Source organism: Crocodylus porosus, unplaced genomic scaffold, assembly GCF_001723895.1.
Source record: "Crocodylus porosus isolate Cpor-Errol unplaced genomic scaffold, CroPor_comp1, whole genome shotgun sequence".
Classification (NCBI taxonomy): domain Eukaryota; kingdom Metazoa; phylum Chordata; order Crocodylia; family Crocodylidae; genus Crocodylus; species Crocodylus porosus.
In genome coordinates, this window is record NW_017728906.1 from 109,409,923 (window position 1) to 109,436,710 (window position 26,788).

At 43.1% G+C, this 26,788-nt stretch overlaps 1 protein-coding gene across 1 annotated transcript in view; it reads left to right on the forward strand.

Moving 5' to 3' along the window:
- DCT (dopachrome tautomerase) overlaps positions 1-20,353 on the forward strand; it is a 36,915-nt gene extending 16,562 nt beyond the window's left edge. The window contains exons 5-8 of the mRNA XM_019529754.1: positions 10,033-10,212; positions 10,328-10,463; positions 17,169-17,370; positions 17,982-20,353. Coding sequence (XP_019385299.1) covers positions 10,033-10,212; positions 10,328-10,463; positions 17,169-17,370; positions 17,982-18,163 — 700 coding nt within the window. The 3' untranslated portion in view covers positions 18,164-20,353. The remainder of the gene's footprint in view (positions 1-10,032; positions 10,213-10,327; positions 10,464-17,168; positions 17,371-17,981) is intronic.
- Positions 20,354-26,788: the final 6,435 nt, after the last annotated feature.

Here is a 26,788-nt window from a genome sequence, read left to right on the forward strand (position 1 = left end):
CCCTTCCAACCCTACAAACTATGAAACTATGAAACTATGAAACTCCACCCACTGGCAACTTGCCCTCCCCTCCCCACTGCCAGAGGGGCAGGTAAGTGTGGGGTGTGTGCATGACATGGGGTTTACTTCACTCTAAATTGAAGTGGTGGGTTTAAAAACTCACTGCTTCAATTTAGGGCCTCCATTTTGTCTACACATGCCCTTTAACTACTTTTTTCCCTCCCAATTTCTGCCAAATGTGAGACAAAGAGCTTACATTCCCATCTAAAAATTGTGAAGCTGCGTACATGGATTCCATGAAAGATTTCTCCACATGTATTTTGCAAGTTTGCTTTATAAATTGAGTTTTTGGATACAATTTTTTTTCTTAACACGGTCATTTTAAGACTAACTGATATTACAAGTGCTTGACATACTAGAGGCTCACTTGTTAGAGCAGAAATATGAGGGTGGTAGTTCCATTTGTCACTCAACTGCCCTTGAAAGTTTTGTTTTAGAAACATAGATTTCATAGAAGTTTAGGGTCAGAAGGAACATTAGTAGATCATCGAGTCTGACCCCCTGCCCTGGGAAGGAAAGAGCGCAGCCAGATGACCCCAGCCAGGTGTTTGTCCAGTCTCCTCTTAAAGACCTCCAAGGTAGGGGAGAGTACCACCTCCCTTGGAAGCCCATTCCAGATTCTGGTAACCTTTACCGTAAAGACATTCTTCCTGGTGTCTAATCTAAATGTGCTCTCTGTCAGTTTGTGGCAGTTGTTTCTAGTAACTCCAAGGGGTGCCCTGGTAAACAGAGCATCTCCTATTCCTTGGTGTCCCCCCTTGACAAATGTGTAGACAGCCACTAGATCCCCTCTCAGCCTTTTCTTGCAGAGGCTGAAGAGATCCAGGTCCCTCAATCTCTCCTCATAGGACCTTACCTGAAGGCCCCTAATCATCCAAGTAGCCCTCCTCTGGACCCTCTCAAGTTTTTCCACATCCCTCTTGAGGTGTGACGACCAAAACTGAACACAGCACACCAGCTACGGCCTTACCAAAGCCGCATAGAGGGGAAGTATCACTTTCCTAGACTTGTTCATGATACACCTGCTGTTGCATGATTGCAGAGCACAGTTAGTTTTATTGATCACTTTGTCACAACATGGTGACTCATGTCCATCTTGGTGTTGACTATGACCCTGAGACTATGACCCTTTCTGCTTTTGTGCTGCTTAGGAAGTCATCTCCCAGTCTGTAGGTGTGTTGGAGCTTCCTTCTCCCTAGGTGCAGTACTTTGCACTTATCTTTGTTAAACTGCATCCTATTTTGTTTTGCCTACTTTTTCAGCTTGTCCAAATCCACCTGAATCCATTACCTGCCCACTAGTGTGTTTACTTTGCCCCATAATTTGGCGTTGTCCATGAATTTGGACAGAGTGCTCTCCACGGCCTCATCCAAAACACTGATGAAGATATTGAACAGCACTGGTCCAAGGACTGAACTCTGGGGGACCCTACTGCCTACACCTTTCCAGGTCAATACCGACCCATCTACCACCACTCTCTGGGTGTGTCCCTTAAGTTGATTTGCCACCCACCTAACCATGTAATCATCTATGTCACAGCCACTTAGTTTATTTATTAGAATGGGGTGAGACACCATATCGAAGGCCTTTTTAAAATCCAAGAAATGACATCAGCCTTGACTCCTGCATCTAAGCATTTTGTGACCTGGTCGTAAAAAGAAACAAGATTAGTCAGACAGAATCTACCTGCTATGAACCTGTGCTGGTTGCCCTTCAGCATTATTTTTCCTGCTGGACTCCCACAAAGGTAATCCTTAATAATTGTTTCAGAGGTTTTCCCAAGGATAGAGGTGAGACTAACAGGCCTACAGTTACTTGGATCCTTCTTCCTCCCCTCCTTGAAAATAGCGACCATGTTGGCCCTTTTCCAGTGTTCTGGGACCTGTCTTGAGCACCATGAGTGCTCAAACAGTCATGCCAGTGGTTCTGCTATGACAGTGGCCAATTCCTTCAGCATGCTTGGATGAAGATCACCTGGGCCTGCAGACTTAAATGCATCCATCCCCTCCAAATGTCCCTTAGGTTGGTGCTAACTCTTGGTGGATTTATGACCCTCCTGTGCCTGTCTGTAGTCCTATTGGGAGATTTGTCTTGATCCATGTTTAGGAATACAGAAGCAAAAAACTCATTGAAGAGCTCAGTTTTGTCCCTCTTATCTGTCACCAATTGCCCTAGTCTGTCCTGTAGGGGTCCTATGTTACCATAAGCCTTCTTTTTGTTCCCTATATACCTGAAGAAAGACTTTCTGTTGTCTTTAATTTTTGTTGCCAGCCTGAGTTCTGTTGCTGCTTTGGCCTTTCTAACTCATTTCCTGCAAGCGTGAGCCAAGTAGGTATACTCCTCCTTGGTGGCTATCTGCTCCTTTCACAGTCTGTATGCCTCTTTTTTCACCCCTAGGCTTTCCTGGATTTCCCTGTTCAGTCAAGAGGGTTTCTTAGCCCTTTACCCTCCCCGCCTCTTTATGTGCAATGGGATTGTCCCCTTCTGTACTTGAAGGATAGTTCCCTTGAGGAATGACCACTAGGGCTGTGCAAAATGGCACCGTTCTGTTTCACCTTGAGTTTTGAGGTTTCGATGGAACAGCATTCTATTTCGAATTTCTTTTCAATTTGAAACAGCTGTTCTGTTTTGCTTCATCGGAACAGTGAGGCTGTTTTGACGCTGTTTTGAAGATCAGGCTGGGGGAGGGAATTCAGCCCAGCTGAGCTGACTTCCCATTGCTAGTGCTAGATTGGGCTGGGGGCTGGGGGAAGGAAATCAGCCCAGCTGGGTTGACTTCCCATTGCCAGTGCTAGATCGGGCCTGATTTAGCGCTGGGGATGGGAACTGAGCCCAGGCTCAGTTCCTTCCCCTGTGCTGTCATCGGCTTCCCACATCCTAGCAATGGGAGGTGAGGAGAGCCAAAGCTGCACTCCTGGCTGCTGTTGGTAGTGCTTCCCTGGTTCTCCCCTGTCCCCTACCACCTTGCTGCTGGCTGCTTTGAAACCCTAAACATTTTGAAACTTTTGAAATGTTTTGACTAGCCTTGTTTTGTTTCGAGGCTGTTTCAAAGCCCTTCATTTTGATTCAATTTCACTGTTTTGAGCTTGAAATGAGTTGAAACAGTGTTGAATCTAAACAGCTGGCGAAATTTTACACAGTCCTAATGACCACCCTTCCTGGACTCTCATCTCACCAATGCTCTTGTCCTTCAGTGCCTTGCTTACTAATCTTCTGAGCTCACTGAAGTTAGCCTTTTTGAAGTCTAGCACTTCTGCTCTACTGGTTATCTTTCCCACTTTTTGCCAGATAGTGAATTCTAACAATTGGTGGTCACTATCCCCTAGGTTACCCTGTATCTGCATATCTCCCACCAGGTCATCCCTTGTAGCAAACACCAAGTCCAGAAAGGCATTTTCCCTAGTGGGACTGTATACCTCCTGTGTTAGGTGAAGGTCCTGTATGCAGGTTAAGAACCTACATGAATGGTCAGATCTAGCTGACTGCTGCTCCCAGCAGATGTTGGGGTAATTTAGGTCACCCATGACAACCACGTCCCTTGAGTGTACTGCCTCTGACAGCTGCCTTGAGAATTCCAGGTCTAGCTCATCCTCCTGGTGTGGCAGTCTGTAATAGCCCCCCATTACCAAGTCCCTTTCCCCCTGACCTCCTTGTATTCTGACCTACAGTACCTCAGTTTGCCCCTCTTCTGATCCCATTTTGATTATAGGGGATGTGTATTGTTCCTTATCATAGAGAGCAATGCCTCCTCCCAACATTTTCCCCACTTTGTTGTGTCTGTACAGCCTATAGCCCTCAATGCCTACTTCCCAGTCATGGGTAGGGTCCCACCAGGTTTCAGTTAATCCAACCAGGTCAAAGTCTTTTTTTGCAAGCAGGAGTGTGAGCTCTTCCTGCTTGTTTCCCATACTCATAGCATTGGTATAGAGACACTTTAGCCCCCCATTAGGTGCCCTTGGTACCCCCCTGTCCTGATATCTATTGGGCCCAAAAATACTTATGTGGATCAACGCATGGCTCATGGTTCACTGATCCTAGATTCTCTCTGTCTTCTGCATCCCCTTCCCCACCAATAAACTTAGTTTAAAGCTCTACGTAGGAGATCAGCCAACATGTAAGAGAACAGACTCTTACCTTTCAAAGAGAGATGAAGACCATCACATCCCAGCATATCTCTTTCATGGAAGTGCAGATCATGGTTGAAGAAGCCAAAACCCACACAATGGCACCAACTCCAGAGCTGCAAGTTGACTTCTCTAATACAGTTGTCTTGATGCTGGCTATGACCGCTGACTGGGAGAATCAATGAGAAAACCACCTGCACCCCTGATCTCCTAAGCCTGGCCCCCAGAACTTTGTAGTCACTCATGATATGGCCCAGAATACTCTTGGCTGCATCATTTGTACCCACATGGATGAGGGCCATGGAATATTAGTATGAGGGCCAGATGAGGTCAGTAATTCTTGCAGTGATGTCTCAAGTCCAGGCTCCAGGCAGGTAGCATACCTCCTGTACCATGGGATCCAGGTGACAGATGACTCCCTCCATTCCTATCAGGAGGAAGTCTCCTACCATGATGACTTGGCATCTCTTCCTCCAGCTGTCTGACTGTCCCCTCAGCGTGCATGGTGGAGGTTGTGGCTCCCTCTGCTGCACTCTTCTCCAGTGATGCCAGGGCCTTGTATCTGTTCCCCAGCTGCACCAGGGAAGTTGTCCCAGCAGTGTAATATCTGGCTCTGGAGGTTCCCATCTTCCAGACATCTGCATTGGGTCCTTCCCATGGTGTTACCCCACTAAGTGTGTGGTCCTGCAGAAAATGAAAGTACCCATCAATCTCATCCTCTCCAACCCTGATCCCCTGCAGCCTGCTAACCTCTGCCTGGAGTTCCCTCACCCGCCCCTTCAGGGCTTCAAGCTGGGCACATGAGGGACCAGTGAGGGGACTCCTGTTTCCCCCCACCCCCAAGGCCATAGAGGCCTCGCCAGGCAACCCCTGCAGACAGGGTGCTAGGGTGCTGATAACACCCCAAGGGCTCTGTCTGGGTGGAGGCCTCAAAGGAGCCCCAGGTGGGGGGCATCACAGGGGAAGTGTTCCTGGCTGCTTGCCTGGCTGCTTGCCATGTACTTACCACCACTGAAGGACTCCTTCAATTCTGCTCACCCGAAGTCTTTGTCCAAGGCTGCCAATGCCTGGAGTTCAAGCCCCTCCTGTGTGCCCTCCTGCGTGAACTCCCATGCAAACTCTGGCACACCCTTGTAGAGTGCACCTGTTTGCGTGGTCTATTCATGCAGCTCAGGAGCATGGCTCCCTCCCGGCACAGCTATGGGGACCAGAGGGTAGAAAAACTCTTCTGGATCCCCTATAGCTGGCCCTTTACTTTGCCTCTCCCTCTCACTAGCCCCACTTACCTCTGTGGTAATTCCTTGCTTGGCAGAGGTCCAGTGTGGTGTGGTTGGGGGGAGCTGAGGGCACATGTGTGCTACCCAACATTTTTGATCTTTCAGTGATGCTAGAAAATACCAATGGTGAGATGCTAGCTGTATTGTACTTAGGGCCTTTACACCTGAGTTAGGGCCTTTACATCAAAGAGATCTAAATTTTGCCCCAGATTTACAGACTTCTTGACCACATCTACATGAGACGCTGACTGTGCAGTTGTTATTGCACAGTCATCTAGTACTTGCATACTTAGTATAAACAAGTACTAAATGATTGAGCAGTAACTGGAGTTACAGTGGAGTAGCATCACTGGACAGCTTTTAGGTGATGCTGACTGCACAGTAGCTTGTATTGTATCATGCTTCCTGCCATGTGATACTACAGCACAGTAGTAATGAGCTACCACTCAGTCAGTTCTCATGTAGGTGCCGCCCTTTAAAATGAAACTGAATTAACATCTTATAAATCAACATACTGATCTGGCAAATGGCCATGTAAGGGTACGTCCTCAACTGTGGCATTTTTAGGACTGGAGCTTTGAGATGTAATTGAACATTTAAATAACACATAAAATTATAATACTCATATATCAATCAAGTTTTGGAAGGCATAAATTCAAGAGGAGCTGCTAGAAAATGAGTGCTTTTGAAAACTCAGAAGCACTTATGTAGGTGCTTAAATATCTACTTAAAATTCTAACTTTAGTCATCAGTTTTATAACTCTTGCTCTTTTTGTATGGCTGCTACCCTGATGAAGAACAGAGGATTTTTACCTTGAAAACTGATATGTTTCTAAACTTTGTCTTCACCTATATTACAGGAGTGGGATTTTCTTTATATTTTTTACTCCAATTATCTATGGAAATACTCTTTCACTTGCTTTTGAACATAATGGACCTGTTATTTCTCTGGTCTTCCTCTTACTTTTGACATATTTGTAGAAACCCTTTTTATTGCCTTGTATGTCCCTTACCAGTTGCATTTCAAAACATAATATAAAAGTTGCATTTCAAAACATGCTTTAGCCACCTTAATTTTCTCCTTGTGTGATATTCTTATACTTTTCCCTAGTGCTATGACTAAGTTTAACTTTTTATATTATTCCTTTTTGAGTTTTAACTCACTGAAGAAATTCCTTTCTAGCCAGGCTGGTTTCTTATTGTACTTCCTATGCTTTTGTTGGATCAAGATAGCTTGCTCCTGTGCCCTTAAAAGTGCCTCCTTGAAATACAGTCAGCTTTCCTGCACTCCTACCCTCCTCAAACTTTTCTCCCAGGGGATCCTGCCCACCAATTTCCTGAGTTTGTTAAAATCAATTTTAAGTTTTTCTGAAGTGCTCCTTTCTTCCTCCCCTTAGGATCATGAACTTTATTATTTCATGGTCATTGTCACTGAAGTTACCTTTCACCTCCATATTCTCAATCAATTTCTCCCTGTTTGAGTAGTGAGTCAAGAAGAGCTTACCTCCTACTTGGACTGTATATCATCTATATCAGTTAAAAGTTATCCCCAACACATTCCAAGAATTTGCTGGATTGCCTATGCACTGCTGTGTTTCCTTCACAAAAGATTCCCCAATAATGAAAGTACCACGTGAAAACCAAGTCCTCAGATTTGAAAGCTTCCATCAGTGGTTTAAAGAAGGCCTCATCTACCTCCTCCTCCTGGTTTGGAGGCCTGTAGCAGACACCCACCATAACATCCCCCATAACATGCTGTTGTCCTCTCTGAGCTTTACCCAGAGGCTTTCAATAGGCCTCCCTTCTACTTTGTACTGCACCTCAGAACATGTATACATCGCCTTTCTATATAGAGCAACACCTTTTCCTTTTCTTCCCTTGCATATCCTTCCTGAACAAGCTATACCCATCAGGGAGGCTCTTCAGTCTATGAACTAGCTCACCATATCTCTGTAATCCCAATTATATTATAATTCTGTGCTTGTATTAGACCTCCAATGCTTCCTGTTTGTTACCTACGCTTTTCATACTGGTATAAGGCATCTAACTGATTATCTTATCTTTTCCCTGAAAATATTGGTAAGGCTTCTGCTGTTGCTTCCCCCTTAATATATTTTTATCTAAATCCCTTGACTCTTCACTTGCCTCTTCACTTGCCTCTGGATTTTTTTCTCCATCCCTTGGGAAGTTCACATACCTCTGACAAATTTGTGTACAATAAATAGACAAAAGTTAGAGGAAGACCAGAGAAACAGTAGGTCCCTTACGAAATACAAAAGGCAATCTCGTTATGGATTATACAGAGAAGTTTGAAGTATTTAATGTATATTTTACTTTAGCCTACACAAATAGGGACAGCTACCAGATCGTAAATGCAGTTGGCAGTAAAATTTGGGAAGAAGACAGCATCCTAGAGTAATAGAAGAAAAAAATAGGGATTAGATGCTTTCAAGACAGCAGGGCTGGATGGAATGCACCCTGGGGTACTGAAGAAATTTACTGAAGTAATTTCATACCCATTGGCTATCCTCTTTGAGAATGGGTGGAGGTCAGGTGAGGTCCCAGATGACTGGAAAAGGGCAAATATAGTGTCTGTCTTTAAGAAAGGAAAGAAGGAGCGTCTGGCCAATCAACCTGACCTCAATACCTGGAAAGATCATAGAGCAGGTCCTCAAAGAATCTATTGTGAAGCACCTAGAGAAGAACAGGTGAGCAGGAAGCTCCAGCCTGGATTCACTAAGAGCAAGACAAGTCTGACCAACATGTTTTCCTTCTACCATAAGGTGACAGGTTCTGTGGATGTGGGGAGAGCAGTGAATGTGATATGCCTTGATTTTAGCAGGGCTTCTGGAACCGTGACATTCTCATTAACAAGCTAAGGAATGCAAACTAGGTGAAAGTGCTGTAAGGTATAAGTAAATGGGTAAGTATAAGTAATTGGATCATCATGCTCAACCAGTGGTCATCAGGAGGGATCCTGGTTTTCTGTGATAAAAAAAATCCGAAATTTTTGGCAACCCCCCCCCCCTCAAAATCCACATTTTTCCATGATTAAAATGAAACACCACTAATATATATATGGAAAAATGTGGATTTTGGGTTTGTTTTATATAAACAAATTTGGGATTTTTTTATCAGAGAAAAGCAGGATCCCTGGTCTTCAGTAGGAGGAGCTATCAAGTTGGGCTCCCAAGGGCTCAGTCCTGGAATCAGTGTTAATACTTTCTGTAATGATTTGATCGAAGGGATTAAGTACACACTTAGCAAATTTGCCGATAACAGCAAGTTGGGTGGAGTTGCAGACACTTTGGAGGCTAGCATCCAGAATGACTTGGATAGACTGGAGAAATGGCTCACAATCAATCAGATGAGATTCAATGAGGACAAGTGCAAAGTCCTCCACATGGTATTGAGTAATTGAATGCACAGATACAGACTGGAGAATGACTGGTTAGGCTGCAGTACTAAAGAGAAAGACCTGGGGGTTACAGTAGGCCATAAGCTGACTATAAACCAACTGTGAGCTCTTGTTTCAAAAACGGCCAACAGGGTGGTATTTTGTCAACAGGGTTGTCTTTTACAACTTGGGAGAAGTAATTCTTTAGGTCTATTCAGCACTGGTGAGTCCTCACTTGGAATACGGTGTCCAGTTTTGAACCCCACGCATTGAGAAGGATGTGGACAGATTGGAGAGAGTCCAAAGGAAAGCAACAAAAATGATGAGGGGCCTGAGAAGCAAGACTTATGAGGAAAGATTGAAAAAACTTTGGTTATTTTAGTCAGGAAAAGAGAAAACCGAGGGGGGATTTGATAACATTCTTCAGATAACACAGAGACTGGAGATGGGTTTTTCTCTATGGGTATAGGGGGCAGGACTAGGAGCAATGGGCTCAAGCTTTAGCAGGGGAAATTTAAGTTGAAGATTAGGAGGAACTTTCTGACTATGAGGTTGATCAGGCATTGGAAGAAGCTACTTAGAGAAACTGTTGAATCTCTGTCCTTGGAATTTTTCAAGAACTGGTTGAACAGACACTTGGTTGAGACAGTTTAGTTGGGAATGATCCTGCCTTGAACAGGGGGCTTGTGAAGTCTCTTTTACCCCTACTTTCCTATGATCCTATGCCTGGGGAAGAAGGGAGACGAGAAGAGCTGCTCAGACTTGATTCAGAATCATTGCTGTTGTCCAGACATCTAGGCTGTGTGTCAGCTGTGGGAGTACAATTTCCTCAGAGAAACTATCATCATAAAATTAGCCCAAATTTAATACATCACTGTTAAAGACATGCTTGGTAACATCTGTATCCCCATTCTGAGACAGAAATCTAAAACTTGGAGCAGGTCTGAAGCTATTTCATTTCAAAACAGGCTGATGATTCCAGTTCCCAAAGAATGGCCCAAACATTTTCTTTGTATGGAACCTCTTAAGACAACTGAGACTGTTCATATGCCTAATACACACCAGCGTTGGTAGGATCAGTCTCCCTGGCCTCAAGGGGGGCCACAGTGGATGGCTTCTGTTTACTTTCTCAACCTGGTCTAACTGTTCTATGCAACCTTAATTTTATTCTAAGCTTGGATGACTACAATCGTCTGGTTTCTCTGTGTAATGGGACTAATGAAGGGCTACTGAGAAGGAACCCACTAGGAAGGTTGAAGGAGCAGCTGCCTACCATGGAAGATATTCGGAACTGTCTTTCACTCCAAGAGTTTGATAGTCCGCCATTTTTCCGGAATTCCAGTTTCAGCTTCAGGTTTGTGCTCTGATTTCTGAAGCTTGTTTTGCCCAGGGAAAGGTTATTATTTATGTGTTTGTAGGTAGAGTTGGTCAATAGATGGTTACTTCACGTTGTTTTACCCTAAACACAGGAATGCCCTGGAAGGGTTTGAACACCCAGATGGAGCTTTTGTGTCTCCAGTGATGAGCCTTCATAACCTGGTTCACTCTTTCCTGAATGGAACCAGTGCTCTCCCTCATGCAGCAGCCAATGATCCAATTTTTGTGGTAAGTCATTTTTCTAATGCAGGGGTGTCAAACCCATCTGGCCCCATGCACTGGATGAGAGGCATGGGGGCTGGTGTGTGGGCTGGACTGGACCGACAGATTGGCCCTGCATGCTGATTCAGGGTTCTGGAGTGGCTGGAGTGGTTTCCACATGTGGCATGTGGGGAAAACAGTGGATGTGGTATACCTTGTTTCTAGCAAAGCACCTGACACTATGATATTCTTATCAACAAGCTAAGGAATGTGGACTAGATGAAAGTGCTGTAAAGGTGGCTATATAACTGGTTGGATCATCACACTCAAACAGAAGTCATCACTAGGAAGAGGAATCAAGCTGGGTTCCCCAGGGGTCTGGCCTGGATCCCAGGGTCTGTGGCAAGGTTCATGGAGCTGCTGCACAGCTGTGCTGCATGCAGTGGCTGCTCTGCTGCTCCAGAGCATGAACTTGAGTGGGTGCCATGCATGGCATGTGGGGCCATCTGGTGTGTCCCACATGCTGCCTTTGGATCAGTTCCAAGACCCATGGCCAGCACTTTGGGGGGCCATATCTTTGACATCCCTTTCCTACAGTGATTGTAAATGAATGTGCCTCAATGCCTCAGCAGGGATTTGCAGGCCTGCAGTAGTGAAATGATTTACCTAGAAACCATTCCTTCACATACAAAATGAGGTTTCCCTCTCTTCTTGAATACTGTCACATCTATTAATACTTAAAGGAACTGGGAGGAAATGTCAAGATGGTAAATGCAATCCAAATTCAACTATTAGGGAAGAAGAACTGTGATTCAAAGTGCGAAAGTCTTTTATCCGATGACTGTAGACAGACAGAATTTGAATTTCACATCATGTTTCTGTCAATATCTCAGCAAAGGATATCTTGAGGCTAGGACTACATATTTTTGGATACTGTAGTCTCAGTCTGAGTCAGTAGCTTATTTGATTGCTCATGGGGACATCTAATTTTCTGAGGCCTAAGAGAAGGGTAGTCAGATAATTTAGTAAACTAGAAGATAGCAAACAGCAGTGAACAAAGCTTAACATTGTTAGCTGAGCCTGCTATACATTTGCCTTCCTTATAGACACTTGCTAAATTCTACTTACTTTTTTAGATTAAACCATAATTATTGGATAAAGAAATTCCACTTGTATTCTTTTCTTCCTTAGCCTTATTGTAAGCTTGTACTCCATTATTGTAGTTGTTATCTCAAATAATCAGGTAGTAGCACTCTCATTTATTTCCTTCAGAGCTTTTGTATCCTTCACCGTGGCACCTTTCTGATTCTTAAGCCTCTTTGAAGACAAATCTAGCTTTCTAATGACTGGAAGTCATTAATGAGCTGCAATCAGTAGTTCAGATGCATGCTGAAATAAGATGCCTGCTGGCAAGCAGTGTTTTTAAAATAAGAAAAAAGAAAAAAAAGGGTGGGGGGTGGGGGATGGATGATACGGGGGACTGGTAATACCTTACCTCTGTTTGGTCATTGTATTTATTTTGTAGCGTATTTTCCATTGTGTTGTTTGTGGGCCAAATATTTTGAAGAGTACAGTGAACAATTCAGTAATGAGGAATCTTACTGCAATTTTGGTATGCCATAAGTGTATGAAATGAGCTTGAGTATAATATTCTCTAACAAGCATTCTAGGGTACAAACAGCAAGTTGCTGGAAATAAAGAAGCAATCAAATTCAGAGACGATATGTACTGCAGTGAAACTAACATGTTATCACGTGGGAGTACTAGAGTCCAGTTCAATCCGATTTACCATTCATGTTAAGGTACTAGAAGGGAGGCAAGAGTATAGAATAGCTAGATCCTGATCTTGCAAACCAGAATGATTTCTCATACCCATTTTCAAAATCAGCATTTTAAATGTGTCCATAGAAGCAAAGTCAGTCCAGAGATCTATTTCCCTGGACATTTAAATATATAATCAAAGATATTTGTACAAATATAGTTGAATCTTACTGTGGTATTTGAATGTCTTCTTTAGCCTTACATTGCTCATAACATGATCCAAAATAGAGAAAAGCCAGGATGTTCCTTGAAGCAGGCACTGTGTGCTCCTTTATGTTTAGATAGTACTTGGCACATTTGCGCCACAGCCACAGCCTAAATCAGCTTAAGTTGATTTTTCTTAAACTTGAAGAGGAGAACCTATTTTGAATCTCTGGCCATTTTCTCAGATATTTAAAAATATACAAAATAAAATTTATAAACTTTCTCCTGTCCTGTTTTCCTTCATTAAACTCACCGTGAAAGTTTAAGAAAATAGATGAGGTGTAAAGGAATGTATTCAAGAGACAATCTTACTAGAAAATGTTCTGCCACTTCTTCTGTCCTTCTAAGCCTTTGAGTTCAGGGCTCATGTGCCTTCCCTGATTATAATAGTGGCACCTTCATAAGAGGCTCCTAAACTACCTACCATTTTGTTAAACTCAAACCAACCTTTTAAACTTCACTAGGGAACTGTGTGTCAGGCAGTGTAGTCTATGACTTAATGTCTTTTCATCATTAAGTACTGTTTAATGTGTGAATAGTTGCATTCTGCATTGGTGTAACCAGCTGAGTGAGTGGCCTTATGTAGAGCCCAGTACAGTAATTCACACTTTGAGGTGACAAAAGCACAGATAAATATAACAAGAGTTGCATCTGAAGGAGCAGGTTACCACCTTGCTACCAAATGTCTTAATATCAACCCTATTCCTATCCAGATCACCCAAAAGCTGCCAGGGACAAAACAGTCCTCTAAGCCAGCGGTTCTGAATCAGGGCTACATGTACCCCCAGGGGTACATGAAGCCTCATCAGGGGGGTACACAAGATATATTTCATGAATTATCTAACACAGGTCAAAGGGCCTAAAAAAAGTCTTGACAAATTGCCGGGGTTCTACTGCCATAAATTGTGCATGCGTGTGGAAACCAGATATCCTACTCCTGCTCCTGCTCCATGCCTCAACCTCGCACTGGAAACATTGCTCTTAGGGGGCACGTGACGTCTCACCCTGAGACCAAGGGGTATGTAAACTGAAAGAGGTTCAGAACCGCTGCTGTAAGCTAACTAATCTTAAGGAAATTAACAATTTGTGTTAGGCAGAATGGGGCCAAAATGTGTTTAATGATCTTTCCTGTGGTGGACAGCAAGGTGATCCCTCTGTAATTTCCAAAAGATTGTCACAATCCCTAAGGCCATCTGGGATTTCCTAATCATTTCAAATCCTTAAGATGAGGACATGGAGATGTGGTATGAGCTCCTCTCTCCCTTGCTTGAAGATTTCAGTGGGGATTCCATCAGTTCCAGATGCTTGTTATTCTTCACCTGCTTGATGGCTTTTCTCACCTCATCAAGGGTTGAAGGGATTCCAGGATCATCTCTGACTGGGTGTTGTTGGATGGAGTTGAGAATGCTCTTATCAGCAACAGACTCTTGATTGACAAGATCTTCAAAATGCTCCTTCCAACAGTATTGGTTGCTTTTCTTTCTTTGATCAGGTCTCCTCCATCCTTAGGATGGTTTGTGAACGGTGGTTCTCTGTAATGGATCTATCACAGATCCCTTTGAGGCTAAGATGGGAGTTAAGTGAGGCTGTGTCATTGCTCCAATACTCTTCTTGATATTTCTTACCGTGATGCTACATTAGACCACCAACAAGCTTCAAGTCAGAATGGAGCTAAACTACTGAATAAATGGTAAACTGTTTAATGTCAGCTGACTGTGAGCCAAAACCAAGACCACCCCAATCTTAATCATTGAGTTTCAGTATGCTGATGACGCTGTAGTTTGTGGTCACTCGGAAGCAGACCTTCAGGCAATTGCTGATATCTTTTTGAAGGCATATGAGAAAATGGGACTGACGCTTAACATTCAGAAGATGAAGGTTCTCTATCAACAAGCTCTTAATTAGCAATCACCAGCTCTAGTAATTCAGATTCATGGTGAGACTCTGGAGGAAGTTGAATATTTCCTGTACCTTAGAAGCCATCTCTCACAGAAGGCTGACATTAACAAAGTAATCCAATGTTGCCTCAAATGTGCAAATTCAGTCTTCAGACACCTGAGGAAATGGGTATTTGAAGATCATGACATTCAATCCAAAACTAAGCTCATAGTTTATAAAGCAGTTGTGATCCTTACCTTACTGTACAAAGCTGAGATGTGGACAGTGTACAAGAGACACCTCAGGTCATTGGAGAAGTACCATCAGTGCTGACTGTGGAAGATGCTTCAAATCCAGTGGGAAGATAGATACACCAAAGTTAGTGGCTTCTCGTAAGCAACCACCATAAGCATCGAGGTGATGATCATCTGACACCAACTTTGCTGGGTCGGCCATGTCATCCAGTTGTCTGACTCTAAACTCCTGAAGCAAGTTTTATTCTCCCAGCTCAGTCAAGGTATATTTTCAGGAGGAGGGCAAAGAAAGCTTTTCAAGGACTCCCTCAAGGCCAACTTGAAAAAAATGCAACACTGAGTCAACTTGTGGAAAATTATCACTCAGGACCACCGCAAATGGAGGAGGAGTCTGCTGCAAGGATCTCAGTACTCTGAAACGTTAGGATGACAACAGGAGATGGACAAATGGGAGTGGCAGAAACAGTATATTGTGGACTGTATCAAGAATCCAGAACCACCCACCCTACATGAAAACATATGCCCTATTTGCAACAGAGTCTGTCAATCCCAGATCAGCCACATCACCCATCTTCAGATCCACAGATAAGACAATCATGGAAGAAAATCGTCCTCGACTGTGAGGGATTGCTGAAGAAGCAGACATTTCTTTAAGTTTTCAAGATCCTTAATAAAAGGTCCCCTTTCTCGATGATTGTGGTTGTGTTGCTCATTATCATCTACCTCTCACCTCCTCTCTGTTGGCTTCCCTCTGATTCACAGGTGATAATTGTCCACTGCCCTTTTAAGCAATGAAGTGTATTAACATAATTAGGTTAAGATAAAGCAATTAGTCTGACTTGTATTTAACTGGACTCTTTCTCAGACATGATTAAGATTGCTTGAGGCCTGAAAGCTTGTCTCCTATTTTTACCAACTGTACAAGTTGGTTCAATAAAAGATACTATCTCATCTGACAAATTTTGCTTCTATCATACTTCTCCACTATCACAACTACATCAATGATTTTCCTGTCTTATACTGTTATATTCACTACAGGAGCTTTCATTCTTGGGAGTGTCTTGAGTGCCCTCTAGTGGGTAACCTAAAAGTTTGACTCCTGGAAGAAATGTTTGGATTTAAAAAGCAGAGATCAGAGATCATCTCTGAGAACTTGGCACATTTGAAAATCAGACCATATATTTAGCCTCCTAAGGTCTGCCCTAATTTAAGAGATGAAAATAATGAGTGAAAAGAGCCGATAAAAGAGGAAAAACATGCATTTCAAAAAATGGCAATCTGAAGAAAACAGTTTATTTGCTTAAACGTGTTTACATGCAGAAGGTATAGGAGACTGTTTCCAACTCATGAGGATCACCTCATTCCACAGAATTTTTGGAGAAGTGCAATATATGTCGTTCCTTTGTGGTTTCAGAGTTCTGACACAGTTACAATAGTGTTTCTACTTGGAGGGAAGTTTTCTAATGAGGGGAGAGACTAAACAGACCTTTTTCGGTCCCTAAACATATACGTTACATGCACATTAGACTGTGTGGATTCAACTGCAATTATTTTTAAAACAATCTTACTAACTTACCAAGATGTAGCTTCTACCCTCTACTCCTTAAACCTCACTTCCCAGTACAGTTCAAGTTGACTCAGGATGGAGGAATGAAGCAACCACACCCTCCCAGTACTTAGTGAAATATTCCCCCATTTTCCTTTAACTTATACCTTTTAGTGCCTTTTATTACTTCTATACAATAGTTACTGTATAATAGTAACTATATAATAGTTACATTAATTTAGATTTCTTGCCTTTATGAGTGCAATGTGGAGCTCATGGACTAGAGCAGTGTTTTCTAATCTTTTCACACCATGGGCCAGATAGGCAGTGCCAGGTCTCTCCACAAATCCGATCTGGCTGCGGGGAATTTGATCCATCTGCCTGGGGTGGGGGCAGGACAGAGTGGCCCCGATCCAGATGCATGAGGGGTGGGGGAAAGCAGCCCAGTCCTGGTCCTAGTACCAGTCTGGATGCACAAGGCAGGATGGGGGGTTGGAAAAGAACAGGCCCAATCTCAAGAGTAAACTACTTTATGAGTTCATGAAAAGAAATGAGAACATGTCCCTTTCCTCTGTCATGGGTCAATTACTCTTCAGGACACATTATGAGGCGAGAGTGGGCATCACCAAGTACCTATTCCTAATCAGGTGGGCAGGGAATGGCTGGCAGGGTGGGAGCTTTGCTTTCCCAGTCCAATGGGCAGTACAGCTGAATTACCAAGGTAAAAAGCTGGCAAGAAATAAGTTGAGACCAAACTGCGATGCTCTCTGACTCACAGCTTGAGCCTTTCTCTGCTGCTGAGGCAGTGGAACTGATGCACTTAATCAAGGATGATCGGTGCCTTGCAATGTAGCTTTGAGGAGTTCCATACCCTGCAGTGCTACAGCATCTACTGCATTACTTGTACAACTCTCTTCTACTGCTGTGTCTTTCCTTACAACATGTCATGTCCCAATTATTTTTTAAAATATAAAATGTTGAAATTAGGTGTTAAATGTGCCTGTGGTACGTGTGTATTTGAATCCGCAGGTCCTTCACTCTTTTACTGATGCTGTCTTTGATGAATGGATGAAGCGATTTAACCCATCTGACAGTGTTTGGCCTGAGGAGCTGGCACCTATTGGCCACAACAGGCTGTACAACATGGTCCCTTTCTTCCCTCCGGTGACCAATGATCAACTTTTTCTAACTGCAGAGCAACTTGGTTACACCTATGCCATTGAGCTGCCGGGTAAGTTGCTGAAGTGTGAAAGGAGTTCCATGGTAAGATGCATGGCAGTTCAAACTTTCATACACAGGCATTCAGATATGAAAGCCCTAAGGAGAACAGTTATTTCCCTATGGCCTGGGGGAAAGTACATATCTGCTATCTTGATTCTCAGCCGTAAGTCTGCTCTGGAAGTTAGCATTTCAGCCAATCCAGTTGTCTCTTACAAACCAAAAAAGAGTAGGTAATGGAATATCACTCTTCTCACCTCTCTCTCTCCCTCTCTCTCTCTCTCTCTCTCTTCCCACCCCTCCCCTGTCCCCGCCCAAGGCCTCACACTCAAGGGTTAGAAAACTTGTCTAGGATTTGGGTAAACAATGCCTATATTCTGGCTCCACTGCCCTGTTTTGAGCTGGGACCTGAACAGAGGTCTCCAGTGCAAGGGCTCTAACATTATAACACAATGCATTTGTCTGTTACACATAACCTACACACCAGAGCCTGATTCTTTGTGGGCTGTGGTTGTTGCGTTGATACAAATAATAGTTATGCAGTTGTTAGAGTTATTCATCTTCCTTGTGATTTCTAAGAGCAAAAATATTCCCAGTCTATACTAAGATGTTGTTTCTTTACAGAGGCATTTGAAGAAACTCATGCTTGGGCTGTAATGGTTGGTTCCACACTTGGAGGAGCACTGATCGCTTTAGTTTTACTAATTCTGCTGCTTGCACTCTTTCAGCACAGAAGACAGAGAAAAGGCTTTGAACCATTAATGAATGTGAGCTTCAATAGAAAAAAATATACAGAAGAGGGCTAGTGCTGTAGTGCCGTTTCTACAAGTACATGAAATAAAAATGGACTTGATTAATTGATCAGCCCTTAGCTAGATGTTTAACTAATAGGCTCACACACACTCCTTTGATGGGTACATTTTCCTGATCTCAACTTCTTCTGTCACTAGCAGTCCTCAGGTTTATGTCCTCAAACATTTTGAAGTAAGACATGAGGGGGGAGGATGTAGCCTAAGACAGACTCTGGTCTCAGGAAAATGTTAGTCTATCTGTAGTTTGCATTTCCTAAGACCTATTCTCCATAGGTTTAAATCATGATCCCTAATAATCCAACAAAGGAGAAAAAGTACTTGAGAGAAGGGTGTGTGAATCATTTTCCCTCAGTCCGTGCATAAGTAAATACTACTATAATAGGCAGAATTTCTTTAATTATATATCCTTGAATAACAGATCATTCTACAGTTCTTATGTAAGTGTTCTAAGTGAGTGATGTTATTGAACAAATTAATTCAAAGATGCCTGTCTTGGAGGGGAGCAGAGGTCCAGCTAGATGGCGTATCGTAAGGGACCTGTGGAGCCCAGAATCTGTTTAAGCCTCAGTGGGCATGTCTACATCTGCACCTGACTGCTCTGTTGTTACTGTGTCATAACTGCACAATCCCAGCAGCACACAGGTTGTCTTCAACCCTACTGCGCATATCAACAATAGGTTGCTACTGCTCAGTAGCGTTGGCATCACAGTTCTTGCCAGCTGATGCTATAACAAGCGTGGCATTGTAGCTCACCACTGTGTCAATGTAGCATCTCATGTAGACATGCCCATCAGTCCTTTTGATTTTTACTCATAAAATAAACACCAAAAATGCCTCTAAACTAAAATTTCTCAATGTCCAATTAGGTAAAGAGCAGGAATTCATTTGTAACTAAACAAAGACACTTCTCTTTGACAGCAGGGATCTGAGTCAGGCACTGACTTCTGCACTGGCCCTTTTTCACTTCGGCTTTACTTTAGCTTCTTGGACTATATTGAAAGAAGGGAGGTTGCTGGGATTCTAACACAGGACGTAGTCAGGGATCATAGGAATGCAAAGAGCTCTCAGTAGCTCAGAGTATTAGGAGTTCAGAGATGCAGGGATGAGAGTATGTGGACTGATGATGAGATATCAGGCAGGAAGGTGAAGATGACCCCTATGTAGGAAGGTGAAGAAGACCCCTACATCCATACAAAGGGCCCTAATCCCATATTGAACCTTTGGCTCAACTCTGACAGAAAGATCATTTGATGTCTCTACCTGCAATTGCTGCTCTTCTCGAATCCATACATTTACACTCATGAGTGACCAAATACACGTATATATTAAAATATATTGATTTACAGGATAGAATAGCAAACCATTTTGCAGGTCTAATAGTTAAATGTTCAGACAAGATTTTTTTTTCTGTAAATACTGTCAGGTGGAGAAGAAATATAATAATTCAAATTTTTCACTAAATATTGTAGTATCACTTAACTGATGTTGCTTATGCTCATTTTCATTAGTGACTTAGAGAAACATATTAGTTTTTATAAGTGTAGAAAAAGCTTTTTGCTGTTAAGACATTAGACTTAGTGTGTTGCCCAAGGTTTGGAATGCAGATATTGAACATCTCACCTGGACAAGATTCAGACTCTATTGTTCCTGGGCTGGGGATGGGAGAGGAGGATTATGTTAATTTGTTATTGCCTGATTTTATTTCTGACTCTACTAGAAGAATGGCTTAGCAATGAATTTTTCCATATGTTCTTGAGAACATTTTTCCTCCCATAACTTAAGTGCTTGAGTGCTGCATGGTTTTTGTGGCTTCTGTGCATCTGTGTATCCTTATATTAATGGGATTTGTTATTGCTGTGTTTTATATATGGTAACTTTTATAGAATTTACCATTTCATAGAAAAATGGTGGTTTGGTTTTGTAGATCTGAGTAAAAGGTCAATATAGTTCAAGGTATCTATCCCATTTTTTCATAGTTAGAAAGATGTGGGACTCCTTTGTGGAGGTGTGCAGGTCTTTTTTATATACTCAGCTCATTTCCAGTATGTCATCCAATTATCATTTCTGCTAAAAAGTACTTGTTTCTAAACTACTAACTTTTGGGATCTGAGAATATTTTATAAGATACAGTAAATATACTTGTGGTATGTAACAAAGATTTTACCTATGATTATATAAGTAAAATATCTTAAACCAATTTATTCAGTACTATGTGGGATTACTATAATTATTTTTTTGTTCTCCAATGCCTTTTCCTACCATTACATTTCCTATAAGCAGTATATAAAGCATTCCAACTTCTCCTGTGAGCTCTAACAGTTTGAAGACCCTGTAGTAAAATGGAAAGTTGTTTAGAGATGACTTAATAACTTTATCACTTATCATCAGGTTCAACCCACTCTCCAAAACAATGGAAAGGGAGACCAATGCTGATTTGAGAGTGAAGTCAAAATTATTATTACTTACTTCCATAGTTTGGAATTTAAATGCCATCTCTCCAAGAACCACTTTCTGATTTTATTTTAAAATCCTATATGTGCAGAGTGGTGTTTATAATAAAGGTTGATTCTCTGTTGACTCTCTTGCACCAAGCATTGCAAAACTTAATTTACAGGCCCCTATGTGCCCAGTGTAGTTGGTAACAACGAGTGTAGGTACTTGACCTCATCATCAGGGATCCTGATTTTCTCTGAAAAGAAAATCGCCAATTTTCAGATTAAAAAGGTGGTGCTTCCTTAAGGGGGCAATTCTCACTGCTCAAAAAGAGGCCATCCCCACACAGTCAAAAAGCAGGAAAGGGGCTAGGAGACCAGCTTAGCTCAATAGGGATATTAGGGAACTTCTGAAAAAAAAGAAGAAGCATATAAGCGGTGGAAAAACAGTTCAGCATCCAGAGAGGAGTACAAACGTGGATAGGGTCTACAGGTATGAGACATGGAAAGCCAAGGCAGGCATGGAGATCAAGCTGGCAACTGAAATGAAAAACAACAAAAAGTCCTTCTATAGGTACATAGAGAGCAAGAAAAAAATCAAGCTCCACTGTGGGACCCCTACTGAATACGGGGGAGCAGCCCACAGTTGATCCCCATGAAAAAGCAGAGCTCCTAAATACTTACTTCATATTGGTATTCCTGAAATCAGATGGGAGCTGTTCACCTGTCCAGAGGCCCAGGGAAGATGGGGAAGACAACAGTCCGCATGAAATCAGTCCCAAACAGGTGAGGATAGTCTTAGAACATTTGGATGTGTTCAAGCCAGCTGGGCCAGATGACCTGCATCTGAGAGTCCTGAAAGAACTGGATGAGTTCATAGCAGGGCCCCTGCTGAAGCTGTTTGAAGAGTTGTGGGACTCAGGAGTGGTCCCAAATGACTGGAAGAGGGATAACATGGTACCCAACTTTAAGAAAGGGAAGAGGGATGACCCTGCAAACTACAGACAGGTCAGTCTGACTTTGGTCCTGGGCAAAATATTTGAAAAAATTGTCAAAGAGGCACAAGCTTGCAACTGGTGGTGTAGTAAGAAGCAACCAGCACAGCTTTGTTGGGGGTAGGTCACGCCTGGTGTCCTTTTACAAGCAGGTAACTAACCAGATGGACAAGGAACATGAGGTTGATTTCATTTTCCCAGACTTCAGCAAGGTCTTTGACACTTTCCCATGAGATTCTTTCATTTAAGCTGGAGGGTACTGGCTTAGACCAGTCTCCAGTGAGGTGGGTTGGCAACTATCTCAGAGGCTGATCCTAGAGGTTGTAATTGATGGGATGGCCTCATCCTGGAGGGCTGTCTTCAGTAGTGTCCCCCCAGGGATCGTTGCTTGGGTCCATGCTCTTTAACAGCTTTATCAATGATTGGGATGAGAGGGTGAAAAGCGCAATGATTAAGTTTGCAGATGACACCAAGCTGTGGGGAAATGTGGGCACATCTAATGATAGGAAAAGGGTCCAGTATGACTTTGACAGACTGGCCCTATGGGCTGAATACAATCAGATGAGGTTCAATAGGGACAAGTGCCAGGTCCTTCATCTGGGTAGGAAGAACCTTCACCACGACTATACAATGGCTGGCACTGCATCTGAAAGGGACCTGGGGGTGACAATAGACCAGAAGATGAATATGAGTCAACAGTGTAGTGTAGTTGCCAGCAGGGCAAATAGAACTCTGGCTAATATCAGCTGATGTGTTGTGAACAGATCCAGAGAGGTGCTCCTCCTCCTCTATTCAGAGTTGGTGAGGCCACAGCTGGAGTATTGTATTCAGTTCTGGACATCACACTTCAGGAAGGATGTGGATAAGCTCAAAAGGGTACAGCAAAGGGCCACCAATATCATTGGTGTCTGGTGCCTCTTGAGTCGGGGGGGCATGTGCCCCCCCCGACACCAGTCAGCGACTGAGGGCAGGGTCTCCTGCAGCTGATCTTACTCACTGTAAAAGTGGCCGTGTTGCTTCCAGAACTCCTGCAGCCACTTCTGGAAGTGGCACAGCGCTCACAGTGGGGGCACTGGTGCGCCTGCCTGCCCCCCGCCCACTAGCTAAACAGGGAGTGCGGCCTGACAGGGGGTGCACCCCCATGCATCCCCTACATGTCATCCCTGACCCATAAGATTAGGGGCATGGAAGATAGGCCCTATGAGGAGAGACTGGGTTTGTTGGGTCTGAGCAAGACAAGACCTGATAGCTGCCTACAAGTATGTCAAGGGAGAATATCAAGATCTACGGCAGCAACTCTTCAGAAAGTTACCCTTTGGGAGGACAAGGAACAACGCACACAAGCTAACTGAGGAAAAATTTAGGCTGGACATAAGGAAAAACTTCTTTTCTGTAAGGGTATCTAGAATCTGGAACACAATCCCAGCAGAGGGGGTGCAGTTGCCATCCTTGGAGGTGTTCAAGAGGAGGCTGGACAAGCACCTCGTTGAGCTTGTTTGAGCCCAGTAACCTCCTGCCTATGGCAGGGGACCTTCCGGTCCTTTGATTCTATGATTCCATAAAAAAAGTAACCCAAAATCAACATTTTTATGTGATCAAAATGAAGCACCACTATATATCATGGAAAAATGTCGATTTTGGATTACTTTTTTAAATCCAAGAATTGGGTTGTTTTTTTTAAATCAGAGAAAACTAGGATCCCTGCTTATGATATAAAGCTTGGGGGAGTCTCAGGTGCCTGAGAATGGGTTCTACAAAAACCAGTAAGATAAGCCAACCAATAGGGAATGCTGAGGGCAGGATTATGTTTTCAGCCTCTTTCTCCTCTGTGGCATAGATGAAGGCAGAGTCCTTTCTCCCCTTTGTGTATATAGTTCAGGACCTTTTCCTAAAACCCTTCATTTGAAAACAGAGCAGGGACAGTCCTTCCTTTAAAACACAAGAAGAGGAACACCATCCATGTTTTGGACCTGGTTACCTGTGTCATTCCTTAGATCTTGTCAAAGGTGTCAGTAGCATGCCTTAGATACCACTACTTGATCTGGCCATAGACATCTGGCATAGGGCCCTTTCCCTAGATTTTTTCTATTACACAAAGTAGCACGTTTACTCTACGTTTACCCCTGAGTTCACAATATTCTTCTCTGATACAGTTTTCTTCCTGCTGAGTTTTGGTTTCCAACTTATGTCACTCAGATCTTAAGCTGCTTACTTTACCAGCAAGGAGGTGGCAGTTACTGCATCATTACAGCTGTCTTTTCCATGGTTAACTGCCAACTTCTAATCTGGGAGATTATTCTGAAGCTGAGTGTGCTATTTTTCTGCTATACTTGCATGATAGATGCCAAAGGCTTTGGAGGTAAGATGGGAAGGTACTTCAAAATTAAAAGCAATCTTTCTTGTTGGACATTGCAGGAATCGACCATGAGGCTGTCCTATAGGTAATGCTTTGCTTCCATGTTCATAAACGCATAGGGAAATAGGGCTGGAAAAGACCTTAAGTCATCTAGTCTAGCCCCCTGCTCAAGGTAGGATCACCCCTAACTAAATCCTCCAACCCTGTTCAACCTCCTCTTGAAATTGCAAGGATGGAGAGTCCACAATTTAACTAAGTGGCCTCTTCCAGTGCCTGAGCAATCTCATAGTCAGCATGTTTCTCCTAATCTCCAACATCAATTTCTCCTGCTGAAGCTTGAAGCCATTGCTTCTAGTTCTGTCCCCTATAGCCACAGAGAAAAGCCCACATCCAGCCTCTGTATAATCACTGTTCAGGTATTTGAAGATTGTTATCAAATTCCCCCATCAGTCTTCTTTACTCCAGCCTAAAATCACTCTAGTTTTTTCAATGTTACCTCATAAGTCTTGCTTCACAGGCCCCTAATCATTGGTGGTGTGTAGGGGGTGCACATGCACCCCCTGAGATTGGCAGTGCACCGCCTGAGAGAACTTCCACCAATGCTGCCAGCAGCACCTGCAGGTCGTTGCTGCTCGCCACCCCAACCCCTCTCACCCCCGACACTGCCACGGTGACCTGCAGGAGTTTCCCGTTTGCCACTGCTACACCCCTACCACCTCCACCACTGCTGCCACCTGTGGGCGGTCACCATACCCCCCAGCCTCCAGGGAACGTGCATCACTTATTCTCCTAATCATTTTTGTCGTTCTCTTCTGGACTCCCTCCAATCTGTCCACATCCTTCTTGAAGTGTGGGTCCCAAAACTGGACACTGTACTCCAAGTGAGACCTTGGTAGTGCTGAATAGAGCACAAGCATCACTTCTCTTGACTTAAGAGGCATGCATATTTGTTAATACAACCCAGTCTGCTGTTGGCCTTTTTTGCAACGAGAGCACACCATTGGTTCATATTCAGCTTATGGCCCTCTGTAACTCTCAGGTAAGATAGATATAGATTCAAATGTCTCAAGATGAAAAGATTAGCTTATAAAAAGTCATTCATTCTATGTTATGTACAACCTGATGCAGGACTGATGTCAGTGGTTGGATGCTGTCAGAAAAAGGGCAAAAACATAACACAACTAAAGCTTTTAAGAAGGAACTTTCCCTAAGGGTAAATCCGATTCGGTACTTGTTCAGTCCCTGTGTGCCTGAAAATAAACCTCTCAATAGTGTCTAGATCATACACAAACAAACAAAAAAATCTTATCTTGAGGAATGTTATTTGTGCATAAAGCCAACATGTAAACATTGTACAATAATTAACCCTCTTCCCCCCCAAAAAAGCCCCACCTAGGTTTTATTCCCTCTTCCTCTATGTCCTTGACATCGCAATAACACATTTAAAGCTCTCATTATTTTTGCTAATAGTACAAGTCTGGAATAACATGCATAGATAAGAGCACAACCTACTTACTTGAAAACCACATGGTGACAATTTCATGTTCTCGTCCTCATATGTTTTCAAAGTAATTTCCCAGCATAACACTTGAAGAATATTTGTAAGTTATGAAAATGAATTTGATTAAAGAATACCACTACACTGGATTCAGGAATTTGTATTGATGAAATTTACTTTAAGATCTTCCAAAAAGAAATAATTGAACTTTTATAAATAAAAAAAGTGCAGAAAATCTGCAATCATTTTGATTTTAAACATGGTTTAGAGGGTTTTACAATATAAGATGGATGCAAAGATAAACATATAAACCTATCAACTGCCTATCAACTGCCACAACCACCTTCTTGCCACCAGCTTTCATTCAGAGACCAGAGTACACCATTAGATCCATCATCTACAGCCAGCCTCAAAATTACAACCAGCTCAGCTATGGTCTTAGCAACTGGGATGAACACCTTAAGGATCTAAAGCAGGAGTTTCTACAATTATAGTACAAGCCAAAAACTGTAGCCATTCAAATCAACAAAGGCAGGTTCAGATCTCACTCTAACCTGCTACATCATCAATACTAGACAACAGAATTTCTCTGCTTGTCACCTACAACCCCCAGCAATCATCGCAAGAACGCCAAAAAAAGCTGTACTCTACATCCAGGTTCTCAGATACCGCTGCCTCAGCTCTGAGGAGAATGCTTGTGATGCTCACATGATCAGCCTAAAATCTGCCTTTATACAACAAGGACATTCCAGTAGAGAAATAGACTGTGCATTTGAAAGAGCTATCCAAATATCCCACAGTTACTTATAAATATGATTCCTGCTCCCCCCTGCTGTGACAGCACACTGTTGCTGATCATCTACCACCACACACTGGAACTGATCACAAGAACCACCAAACTACTAGAGCCTATACTTGACAAACAATCAGACCTTGAGAAAAATATTCCCAGCTCCTCTGATCCTAGCTTTCAAACATCCCCCTAACCTTGTCCAGCTCATTATCAGAAACAAATTCTCCATTGTCCAACAGACATCAAATGAGACATAGTCTTACCTTGGCAAGGAATGCTTAACCTCTCAGCACATCTCTACTCCCCCCTCTATGCGGCACTGGTCAGGCCACAGCTGGAGTACTGTGTCCGGTTCTGGGCGTCGCACTTCAGGAGGGATGTGGACAACATGGAGAGGGTCCAGAGGAGGGCCACCCGCATGATCCGGGGACAACAGGGCAGGCCCTACGAGGAGAGGCTATGTGACCTGAACCTGTTCAGCCTCCACAAGAGAAGGCTGAGGGGGGATCTAGTGGCCTGTTATAAACTAGTCAGGGGGGATCAGC